Source organism: Coffea eugenioides, chromosome 4 (assembly GCF_003713205.1).
Source record: "Coffea eugenioides isolate CCC68of chromosome 4, Ceug_1.0, whole genome shotgun sequence".
NCBI lineage: Eukaryota > Viridiplantae > Streptophyta > Magnoliopsida > Gentianales > Rubiaceae > Coffea > Coffea eugenioides.
The window spans coordinates 13321583-13333749 of NC_040038.1; the positions used below are offsets into that span (position 1 = coordinate 13321583).

At 34.5% G+C, this 12167-nt stretch overlaps 1 protein-coding gene across 1 annotated transcript in view; it reads left to right on the plus strand.

The window, feature by feature from the left end:
* Positions 1-1014: 1014 nt before the first annotated feature.
* LOC113768701 (serine/threonine-protein kinase ATM) overlaps positions 1015-12167 on the plus strand; it is a 47668-nt gene continuing 36515 nt past the window's right edge. The window contains exons 1-20 of the mRNA XM_027313153.1: positions 1015-1163; positions 1247-1355; positions 1450-1593; positions 2451-2612; positions 2707-2902; positions 3010-3166; positions 3252-3391; positions 3474-3561; positions 3905-4008; positions 4568-4666; positions 5085-5141; positions 5355-5439; positions 6278-6352; positions 8134-8175; positions 8321-8391; positions 9828-9876; positions 10776-10847; positions 11585-11704; positions 11802-11891; positions 11977-12164. Coding sequence (XP_027168954.1) covers positions 1086-1163; positions 1247-1355; positions 1450-1593; positions 2451-2612; positions 2707-2902; positions 3010-3166; positions 3252-3391; positions 3474-3561; positions 3905-4008; positions 4568-4666; positions 5085-5141; positions 5355-5439; positions 6278-6352; positions 8134-8175; positions 8321-8391; positions 9828-9876; positions 10776-10847; positions 11585-11704; positions 11802-11891; positions 11977-12164 — 2126 coding nt within the window. The 5' untranslated portion in view covers positions 1015-1085. The remainder of the gene's footprint in view (positions 1164-1246; positions 1356-1449; positions 1594-2450; positions 2613-2706; positions 2903-3009; positions 3167-3251; positions 3392-3473; positions 3562-3904; positions 4009-4567; positions 4667-5084; positions 5142-5354; positions 5440-6277; positions 6353-8133; positions 8176-8320; positions 8392-9827; positions 9877-10775; positions 10848-11584; positions 11705-11801; positions 11892-11976; positions 12165-12167) is intronic.

Sequence of the window (12167 nt, forward strand, 5' to 3'; positions counted from 1 at the left end):
GGTCCGAAATCCATTGGTTATTTTAAAGATGAAATTGAATACCATAGACAATAACTTGACGTTATTCTGAGCCTCCAACTTCTTTAATCAAAACATACATCTATATCCATACTTATAAAATACCATGAGCTTAGTGAAAGCAGAATTTTGTCTTACTATAAAAGGGAGGAGACGAGGAGGGGGAGAGGAGGAGAGGAGGGCGGAGAAGAAAAGGGAGATAGAATAGAGAGGAGGACAGAGAGGGGTGGTCGAGGTGGTGGGTGACAATGGTAAAAAATACGTTAAAAAAATTTTAAAATTAAAAAATATCCAAAATACATCCTCCAAAAGGACTAAAATACCTCTAAAAATATTTCAAAAAAAATACGTCAAGAAACACTTATCCACTGTTTTTGGAGTTGTTTTAGAAATACACATTTACTGTAGCATTTGGGATGTGAAAAACAGTTTTTCAAAAACAGCTCCAAAAACAAGGATCTAAACACAAGTTTTTTATTACACAGTTACAGTAAAATTTTTTGAAAAATACTTAATCTATACGGAACTGGAGCCGCACTTTTTAATTTCATGATCACAATTTTAGAAATAAAAAGAGAAATAATGTAAAGCACAAAGAGAAAAGACTTTCAAAATTTTCATCAAAACATCGAATATTCATTTAAAAAAATCTTATAGAAATGTTTTCCTACATAGAATAGAATACATTTTTACGAATTACATCAAACCTCGTAAAAAAAAAGGATCTTAAATTCTCAAATAAAGTCTCCGTCTCTGACCAGTCCAGTCCGCTAATTCAGCGCCAGCCTACCAAAACCCAAAAAAAAAAAAAAAAAAAAAAAAAATCCACCGCGTCATATGATTCTCTGACGTCACCGTTTACAAAAGCCCTTCTTGTTCTCATTTTGCCTTAAACCCTATTTTTTATCTATGACTCGTCATTTTCCCGCCAAAATTCCATCTGCATAATCGAACTTCATCGGAATTTTGTAAAAAACCAATCCGATTGAATGATAAGTATTTGATTACTGAGAAGACGAAGAAGAAGACGGCGACGGCGACGAAGAGTTTGGCGTGAAATTTCGAATATGACCGCCAAGGTCACTTCCGGAGATGTTCAAGAGATTGTTTCCAAACTCTCATCCGATAAAGCTAAAGCCAGAGAAGTAATTGATATTAATTTTTTATTATGATTTCGCAATTTGTTCTAAAAATGAACTAATTGTTTTTTTGAATTTGTGTGATAAAGGATGGGATAAAGCTGTTGAATACTTGGCTTGAAGGCGAAAGATCGATCCTATTTTGTAAATACATCTCGGAAAAATCTGCATTGCTTAAACCTGATGAACTTCCTCACTGTAAGAAATTCTTTTTTCATCAGTAGTCATATTTATTGATTTTTTGAAATTTAATGAATAATCGAATGGTTAATTTGATTGATGTTTTGAGCAGCGGAGACATGGCCGTTTATTATATCGTTGCTTACACAATGTGTGACGCTGGAGATACAATCAAGCAAAAAGCGTTTGCCGAAATTAGGTTTTGCGAAGACTCTTAGGATTGTAGTTCAACGTGCTGAGGATCCTAAATTTTCCGGTTTGTATTGATATAGCTGCATTTTTCCCGGTTTGTTGTGAAATTGATTGAATTATTGGTATTAGTTGAAAATCTGTTAAGATTCTAATATGTGGAACTCTGGTAAGAACTTCAGATTAGGTTTATTTAGTAATGTAATAGATATATATATATATATATTCCCCTTCGTAGTGAGATTGATTGAATCATTGAATTTAATTTTGTTAATTTGCATGAGCTTGAGGAAATATCCAAGAATTCTGTTTTGGTAGAAATTTGGAATAAACCTTCACATTGTTTCTGGTTAGTATAATCGTAGAAACCTATATACCCTCCGTAATGAATTTGTTTGAGTTATTAAGATTAGTTTGATTAAGATGTGGTAGAGAAATATATTAAGATTCTAATGTGGTAGAACTATGGGAAGAACTTCGCATTATTTCCGGTTAGTGAAATGGTGGATAGAAATGTTTCCCTTGATTGTGAATTTGATTAAATTATTGATATAAATTTAGTTAGTTTGTTTGCATCAGCTCAAGGAAATATGTGAAGATTCTAACACGTAGGACTTTAGGAAAAATTCATTTTAGTTCTAGTGAGTGTTATGATGGATATAAATATTCCCTTGGTCATGCATTTAGTTGAATTAATGTGATTAATCTAGATAATTTGCATCAGGTTGTGAAAACATGAGAAGATACTGATATGGTAAAACTCTGGAAAAAGCTTTACGGTTTTCATTTTTCATTTCCCAAATATCTTAGAAATGTGAAAACAATAACTCTGAGTTCTGTTGCCATTATATTCCTATTGATTATGTAAACGATCTAACAGCTGTCTATAGTAGAATGATATAGTTGTTGTTGGATTATTTGCAGGCAAGAATTTGCTTCTTGTTCCTGTTGTGAAATTGCTTTTTAATCACATCTGGGATGTCTTAAGAGATGTCCCCAGCTTTCAATCTGAGTATGGGGTCATTCTCCGGCACCTGTTGCAAGTACAACATTATCGTTTACATATCAGAAAGCGCGTATACTCTGGTGAGTATGCTTTTCCTACTGTTGTATAGATCTTATATCTGTTATGGTTTACTGTTATTTTTTCTGAAGTTCCTTTTTTTGATTTTGGTCAAAGGTCTTGTGCTTTTGTATATGGAAAAAGTGGAAACAAGCTTGGATGTGAAAACTAGTGGCTACTCGAATCCTAAAGAGGAGGTCTTTCGTTGCATTTTAACTCTTCACTCTCTTCTTGAAAATCCTCCTGGAGATTTTCCTGCTGATCTTCGAGAGGACATCGTCAAGAGCTTCATTGGAATTTTCTGTCATATCAGGTAATATTTCCTGAGTCTTCTCGGCACAATTCACTTTTTCCTTTTGGTGTGGTGATATGGCTTTAAGCTGGAATTCCATTTGCTAAACTTTTTCTGGTGGATGCAAGGGAGGAGGGGAAAATTTCACGCAAGCTAATTGAATGCCTCAACACATATTTGTTAAAGGATGGTCCAAATTTGGATTCCCAAAACCTTGAAATCCATGATGCTGTTCAGCAATTTGTGTTCCGCTGCTGGTTAACTACACATGATCGAAGCTTAAAGGTATTTTATGCCTTGCATAGTAACCTTTCGCTAATTCCGCATATCAGAATTGGCCTAAAAGTTTTCTCCTGGCCTTTTTTTGCAGGATGCGCTTGTTCTTTATGCAAGGTTGCAACTGAATTTGACCAGGGGTACTGGTGATGGGAATGCTTTGTTAGAACAACTCAAGGAGGTGCTAAGCAAGGAACTGGATCAAATGACTACTTCCAGCAGTAATTTACCCTGGTTAGTTTATGTTTCTTCAATGTATGGGTTGAAAATTTCTTTGGAGTTTTATTGCAAAATTTGTCTATTCCACTGTTTGTAGGAATGACATAACAAGAGATGAAAAATGTGGTATCTTAACACGCTCACAGCAAAGGTTCTTGGAGCTCGCAGCTGTTGTTTTTTGGCGGGTATGTGCTCTGCAATTTTCATGATTCTATAGCAGCATTTATGCTGTGCTTTGTTCCCTTCTTCCTTCATATGCTTATTTCTTTCTTTAGGGTTCTATAGTATTTTTCACTGTCTTTAGAACCAGCTTCTTCAACTTTGAGGCTTTTCTTTATGAGATTTTTTGCTTTTTTCCTGTAAATTATCAACGTGTAATTCCTAAGGCACTTTTTGCAACTAAAGTATACATGCTGTTTGCCCTGGTTACTCAACTTCTTGTCTTTTAACCAGATGGAGTTTGCCAAAGTTTAATGACTGTTGCACTTAAGGTGAATGTTACTCAATATTCTGACTTCCTTTCTTCAGGCATGCGCTAACACATCGAAACCAGCATCAGCTGAAAAACGAGCAAGGAGAGAGCACATGGTGGTACAAGTGAAAGATGGGCTGATGAATGGAAAGTGGTCATGGTGGGTTTCATAGAGTATTTGTAATGGAGGGAGATTTTAAAATTGGGGATCATTTGTTTCTTTAGAGATTGATTTTGGAAGCATTTGTTTTCTGGAAACATCTTTCTTATCATGTAATACATTTCTTTTACTTTCCTTTCTTCCTTTTTCATACTATCTTCAGTTTCCCCATTCTTCAAAGCGCATTCTGGAGTTTGTCAAAATAGAACATGATGGGATGCTTTCTATTTTATTTTCTTTAGTTGGTGGTCTGAAATCATTTTTTTTATTTAGAAGCAAATATTTTTCTTAAAATTCATTTTTTGGGTCAAGATGACTTGGTGTCACTGCCTGGTTCTTTCTGAAAGAAATTATCCTCATTAATAAAAGCAAGTCTAGGGTGCAGTGCTCTTTGTTGTCAGTTGATTACTGTTTTGGATCAGTGTGAGCCACTGTCTTCTTACAAATAGTGTTTTGGTTTTATTGTTTTTTGTGAGATGTGATTAACTTAATTATGCTTCAGTAATACTCGCATAGTCTTACTTTATTTTGTGGGTAATATTGACCGTTTGTTTGGCAGGCATGCTGCTTTCTGTTTTCTTATTCGTAATTACTCTAATCGCATCAGAAAGGATCTTATCATCTATTGGTTCGAAAGCATATGTGCAAGCTTTGACAGGTAGATATTAGTCGGCATGTGATACTATATGGTTTCTATTTTGCTAAGTAAAGTTGTGCCTTTTTGAAGGTGAACAATTTCATATATCAGAAGGTATCGTTTATTGCTTGGGATGGAAGTTGGGTGTGGGGATGCGTTTCTTAAGTCCATGTCATTTTTGTGTTGTTACTCAAATATATGTGCTCTGTTAATTGCTCTGATTTGTAAATGTGATACTCATTTGTCAAATATTTCTATTGCTTCATTGAAATGCTTTGATGGCTGACCTTCTAAACATACAGTTAATCACGTTGCATCGTCAATTTCTCATATTCTTTGATGTGGAGACATGTTCTCCTATCATTACATAGTACACCTAGTTTGCATAAATGGTTTTCTCAAATTCAGTGATAACATGGGATGCTACGTTTTCCAACAGAATCATAAATGATGCAAATGTGGAGCATACTTATGATGGCCTGCTGTGGACTTTGCGGTAAGCTACTTGCATCTAACATGAAGTGGAGTCATATTGGTGAAGATATCGTGCTGCCTTTACATATCTTTTTTTCAACACTTTACAATAGTGTATGTGATTTTAAGTAGTTAACTTTTTTGAAAGTTTAAACTCAATACTCCTTGGTACAATGTGTCATTTGATTCTTACATTTCCCAATGATTTTTTCCATGAACTTATGTGCATCTGTAGGAGTCTGCAGAGACTTTCTTCTTTGGTGCTTTTTCCTAGTTCAAGAGGGGACCTTTCACCAAAGTCATCTTTTTTCATGAACGAGGTAATTGGTGAATACTTGGTTTGATTTACAGCCAATAGAAATCATAGTTCTGATCATTGAGGAAATGTTTGATGCTCTTAAGTTTCAGACCTCGTTTTGTATTTGTTCATCAAATTAGCTGCACAATATCAGCTGCTTTAGTGCTCCATGTAGAAAATTTAAGCTACACCAAAAGGATTTTAGAAACCTTCTATGTTCTTTCTTGCAAGTTCATTGGTTCGAAGACTGTGTGTTCTCACTGGATTCTGCTGTGTATTGGCATATATCTTCCAATGAGATGTGAACAGTAAACATGTTGGCTAATATCAGCAAATGATCGTTTAGTGTAGGTTTCAGGGGCCATTTAATTTATGTGATAATGGTGGCCATGTTCTTTGTCCTGGTGGTTAAATCTTTGGGTTGTAGTTTTTGAGTCTGTGGTGGCAGTGTTGGTGTTATTGACTACAATTTTGGCTTTGCTGGTAGCAGTGTCCACATGCCCAATGTTTCTGTTTGACTTAAGTGTAATTTCAAGAATTTTTTTGAGTGGTCTCTATATTATGCTACCCTGATGGGGTTTACCGTCATCAAAATTGCAATTCAAATTCGAGCTTATATAGAAGAACAACTACAGATATTTGTGTAGATAATGTTGGCATTGGTTTGGATGGAGGAAGAACTGCAAAATATTTTTAGAAGGCTTGTATTTTAAGAAACTGGGAACTTCTAATTTAGTCTCCTAAGCCTCTGATAATTGCTTCATTTGTATAGTGTAAATGCAGATTGTGCAACTATATCATATCTTCTTAGTATCTGTTGTTTGATTTTATTGACTTGGCTGTTGGGGAAACTTCTGCAGTTTGACAAATTTTGGCATACAATATGGAGCTGTACTGTTCGTGGTTTGCCAATATTCAGTAATATCATTTCAGTTGTAAGTTTTGGTCTACAGATGTCATCTTCTAAGTATACCTATTAGTGTCTATTCTACGATAGGTGATCTGTTGGCACATTACACTTATTTGGTAAAGATTGTTAAATGGATAACAATAGACAATGGCTACACATCACTGATACCTGATTTAGATAAGTTGACACATTACACTTATTTGGTAAAGATTGTTAAATGGATAACAATATACAATGGCTACACATGTCACTCATACTCCGCTTGTACTCTTGAAATTTCGTTTATCATATTGTATTTTGCAAATTATGACATCAATGAACTGTTAAGAGTTTTGGGGGAAAATTCTGTACTTAATTTTGGGTTGGTGAATGGTAAGGTGGGGAAGAAGAAGGGATTTAGGGAGATCTGGAGGAAGAAGAACAAAACAACTGAACAAACGACTCAAATTTTTATTAATCAATCTTAATGAAGAACAACCTAGTAGCTCAATTCTTTATTAATTGGTCTTAATGAAGAATAACCTAGTAACAAGAGTACTTATAAGTGACAAACTTTCCTAGAAGATGGAAACCTATCATGAATTGAGATCCTATTTGCCATTCTAATACACAAGCAAAATACTTGTAAAATTTTTCTGGAACTTCCTATTACAATTGCAACTCCAATTAGTTTCCTAATGTAATCAAATAACAAAATAAGAGTCAATGACACAGTGTTTCAGAACTTCTTATGAGTAAACAAAAGACCAAAATACTCCTTTAAGATTTAAAATTCTATAATTTACTAAACTCAGACACTTAAGTATCTACTACTATAACACTTAAATAAAGAATCTTAATTGATGCAGTCCAACTTCCAAATAGGCTGTAATCTTTGCCAGATGTCTAATTGAAGCTGAAGAAAGACAATCTTTTAGCTTAAAATCTTTTTGAGCTCTTTGTTGACTGCATCATCAACGTAATAGAGCTCTGAAATATCTAAAGAATATTACCTTTTTCTGGCTTTTCTGTGTTTAGGCTATGTAATGATTGATGAGTGAGAAAAGAGAAAGGCAGAGGGTTATGGGTTGGGATGGGAATGAAGTTTCAAAAAGAATGGCATTTGGAAGACATTCATTAAATGGAAGTTGTCATCTCTTTATTTAACAATTGTATTTTTATCAGCAAATAGCAGCTTCAATCTTGGTCTGGTTGCAATTTCAATTTAATAAAAAATTGTTAAGTTTAAGGGAGAATCTGCTTTCGATGTTTTTACGGATGAAACAAAAAAGATATTGCATGAACTTGATTCTACTTGTAACTGCTACTAGGTTTTAATTTCCATTACCTTAATAATGGGTTGCAGTACATGTGTTCAGGGCAACTCATAAATTAGTCACAATTGATATTCATTTACAGATAACTACTCGAGTAATTTAAATTAATAGGATGTTTGAGCTTCAAAAGGGATTTAGATAATAAATTATTGTTCATGAGATATACAATGTTTACGTATATAATATTTGATGGTCAGGATATTGATTGTTTTTTGAGAATCTTAATTATCTTCAGAATAAGGTAAAGCAGCACTCGCTACCATTATTATGTAGCAATGTGCCATATCTGAAGTCCTCCCCCCCCCCCCCCCCTCTTCCTCTTATCTTGAGAATTCTTCATGCACACACAGACTAGATCTCAACTTTTGAGGAAAGTTGCTGCTCACTTGCTTATCTGTTGTCAGAACTTCTTGATGCTCAGATACTAGAAATATTTGGGTGCTGTTTATGCTTCCTATTTATACACATTTACATTTTGCTTTATGTTCAGGCGGAAGCCGCTTTAGTGCTTCTTCGCAACATGATATTGAGCGTAAGTAGAATATTGTTGTTTACTTAAGATCCTTTTCTATTAGGCATATCTGTTTTATCAATGCAAAACATGTCTTTAGAGGCATATCTGCTAGTGGCATCTATGCAATTCCCATATAATTTTTCTGATGACATCATGTTTCCAGGATAAGCTCATTACATTTACTGTTCCTCGAGATATATGGGATCTCCGGTTATTCACTCATTTACCATCAGTGTAAGATTTGCTTGACTGTACACACTAACTAATACACAGTTTTTGTACTTCTGCACATTCGGCCTCTTTGAGTGTGGGTTCTTTGTGCAGTCTTCATAAAACATAAAATGTTTGCTTGCTGGTGCTCTTCGTATGGTATTGGATCATTTAAACAGTGTCCATGAAAGAGAAGTGGCTCCTAGTCTTCCTGCTCCTTATGGTTTCAATTTTGGTATTTATTTAGGAAACTTTGTGACAAAATAATAGTTGTTCTATCTAATATTTGCATTTTAGGAAATTGTTTCCAACCTTCTCCTGCTGGTGCTGAAAGTTACCCAGCCCTTCAACTTTTGGCATAATTTTTCCTTTAGTTATGGTGGTGACATGCTCATAGGGCATACAGTCTCCAGTTAAAGATGTCATCCCTGAAATAGAGTTTGTGATAGAAATTGGTGTTCTCTGAGCATTGGTTTCTGAAATACATTTGGTTTAGTGTCATAAGAGTGCCCAAGGGTTCTTTTATATGAATACCAATTCCAGAATTATGCCATAGTCATTTTGGCATTTGGAACTTTTATTGACTTTCATAGTTTCCTATTGCAAACAATTCGTAACGAAGTCCTTTGACTTAGCATGCTTTTCTAGCAACATTCCCTATCTTGGAAAATAACAGTATGTGCTCATTTTGAAATAGTAATTGTGGTGACTAGATTTACCTTTCTATGCAAGCACCTTTAATATCTTTACTGTCATATTGAATTTGCAGTTGCCTAAACCAGTAATATAGTGATTGTAATTTTGTTTCTCATGAGCATGAAACCCTTAACATTTATAAGAAACTGTTGATGTTTATCCTGGATGCTGATTACCATTTTTTTAGCAACAGTATGATGAAACAAGAAAAAGAAGTCTAGCAGCTTTTAATTGATTGGTTAAGCACAACATGGAAAAGTCTCTTCCTCTTTCTTCAATTAAAATAACTTCAGTAAGAAAAGCCAATTAGTCCAATATTGTGCAGCGTGGTGATTTTGGTGTTTTCTGCTGTTCCACTTTTAGCATCTTTCCATCTCTTTATCGGGACACACATGAAAAGGTCTTGATGCCTCGGGCTTTTTATAAGTTAAAAGTCTTGTATATCTTCCTTCCTCTTTTTTGAAGATAAATTTATCCTCATAAATTCATTACTTGGCTTTTCATATCCCACTGCGAATCTCTTCCTCCTTTTGTTTCAATGTAAATAATTGCTAGTCCAATATTGTGCAGCATAGTGTACATGATTCTGGTGTTCTTTCTGTTAAAATACGATTTATTCTTATCAATTAATTACTTGCCTTTTCATGTCCGACTGCATGGATCTAAGATCTATTAGGTTCACCTTTGGTGACTTTATTTTATTTTATTTTTGGTATCATGTAAAATGTAACAAATCTCTGACTTTGGGTCGTGACTTCTTTCAGATCTGTTTTGTGCTTTGTGTCTTGCTACTTCTCTAGTAGAGCCTCTCAAGTAAGTGCTCAACTGGCTTTTTTCTCTTAGGCTTGTCTATGATAATATTTCTGGTATGTTTATCCTGGAAAAACTATACTTGTGGTGATAATTTTCTTTCTGTTTTGTTACAAGTAATACTGGTTTTCAGCTTTCATAAAGACAGCTTTTCCACTAAGAAGTATTGGAGACATTTGGTGTTTTTCAGCTAACATATAAACTGCTATCTTAAGATTGTTTGGGGTGTTAAGCTTGGTGCCTCGGTCACTAATTTTGTGTTTCTATTGCCATACAACTATTGTCTTTGGTCAATCTAATTATCTAGTTGGTTCATTTTATAATGTTACTTGGCGGGTATGTTGTTGAGTCTTGCCAAGTGGAAAATTAGTTTTGTTGAGTGGAAGCAGCATACCATGGTACGCATCCAAAGATTTCATACATGAAGTTTTGTGCTAAAGGATTGCATAAACAGTACTTTTACATTGTGCCATAATTTTAATAAGTATTTTGTCCAGAATCAGTGTTTTTTGCTTAAACAGTTTATATTTTAGAAATTATTCTCCTGTTTAAGCTAGGCTTAAGCTCATAGGACGAAAAGTTCTGGCTTCATCCTGTTTTAGTTGTTGCCAAGATCATAACATGAAGAGTTTGAATTATCCTGGAGAAGAGTTTAAAAGACAAGCATAAGAGAGGAGTGCATGTGCTTCATGTTGTTCAAATTATGGATTTGATCATAATCTAATGCAGAATAATTTGGGGCTGGATTAATAGGATATTTAGATGGCCAATGCATTTAATCTTCTCATTCTTTTTAGTACTTTCTCTCAATAAGCTGCATCGTTGAGATTGTTCTTCCACATTTTGCACTTGAACATAGGTGTTATTTTCATATGCAAGTCTGATACTTGTTATCTTGACAGGGTGATCTGCATGAGGCTTTGCATGTCAGACAGAATCTCTTAAAAGCTGTTTTAGCTCTTCTGAACTGGAAGGTGTGTTTATATGTGCTGATCTTTTAGATACTTGGCATTTTATAGGACAACGCATGTCCCTGTTGTATGTCCACTAGATTCTCCTGCATGTATTTTGTCAGCTTTACTTCTTCAGCTGTGTCCTCTGAGAACTGCTAAAATGTGAAAAGCTGTGATTTTGTTGAATTAACATAAAGCTGAAAAACTTTTGTACCCTGTGTGTATTTTTTGTTAGGGTGGCAATATTGGGACTTGAATTTGTTTTAATGTACATTAATAACTTTTTATTATATAGTCTCCGAGTCAATAGCATTTTTTTTTTTGGTAGTGAAGAAAAAGAATTTGATGAGACTCAATGATTTAAAAATGATTGCTTAATATTCTATTTGTATGTGGATGTTATATTGTTCATACTTCTAGACGAGCAAAGTCGACTGTAAACTTGTATTAGCAAATTAATCTGTCATCAAGCTGTTTCTTAGGATAGAAATTAAAAATAACAATATGTATTAAAATTTATATAGATACTTTTTAATATTATTTCACGATTATGTTATGAGATATTAGAAGGTTACTGTTGTTTTAGGAACTTTAAATGGTAAATGAAGCAGCGATAATAGAATTAGAGTGCCAATGTTATCACTGTTCTGTCATAGCAGCGTGAAAATGATTTAAACATTCATTTAGTTGGTAGGGAATTTAACTCCCAAAATGTTGCTCTAAAACTTGTTGATTGTTGCCTTTTTTGTTGTTTGCAGGAGTCCTCTATGTTAAATGACCAATTGGTGGTGATGTTGCCACCAGCTGTTTATGCTCTTTGTGCTGGTTGTGCGCCTTTGTCACACTCTGTTCCTGAAGCTGGAATGAACTGGGTTATGGTATGTTTATCTTTTTATTCTTGTGTTTGTTATATATTTTTTTAATGTTTTATCTTTTATGAATTTGGATAAGTGGTGAATTGCCACTGTTATTTAGGCAGAAGAACAGGAGCAAGAAAATGCGCATGAGTTTTTTGAACTCTCTGTGGAAGTCCTTGCAAGCATTAGTCATGAATCCACTCCTCAGGTGCTACAGTTGGTATCTTTTGCTTCATTTCATGAAAGGTGCCTGTGTTATGTTGTCTGATTATCAGTTGATGTCATGGAATCAGGATTGTCTGCCTGAATGCTACCAAAATGTGCATCTTCCAATGAAGTTAAGAGATTTGCTATGTCATGAAGTGGAAATTTGTACTCTTGAAGCTCTAAAGGAGATAGAGATTAAGAAGATGCTTCTTTCTGATATCTTCTTGACATGCGCTCTCTTATCTAATTTGATTTACTGCTCATGTTCAATGAGGTT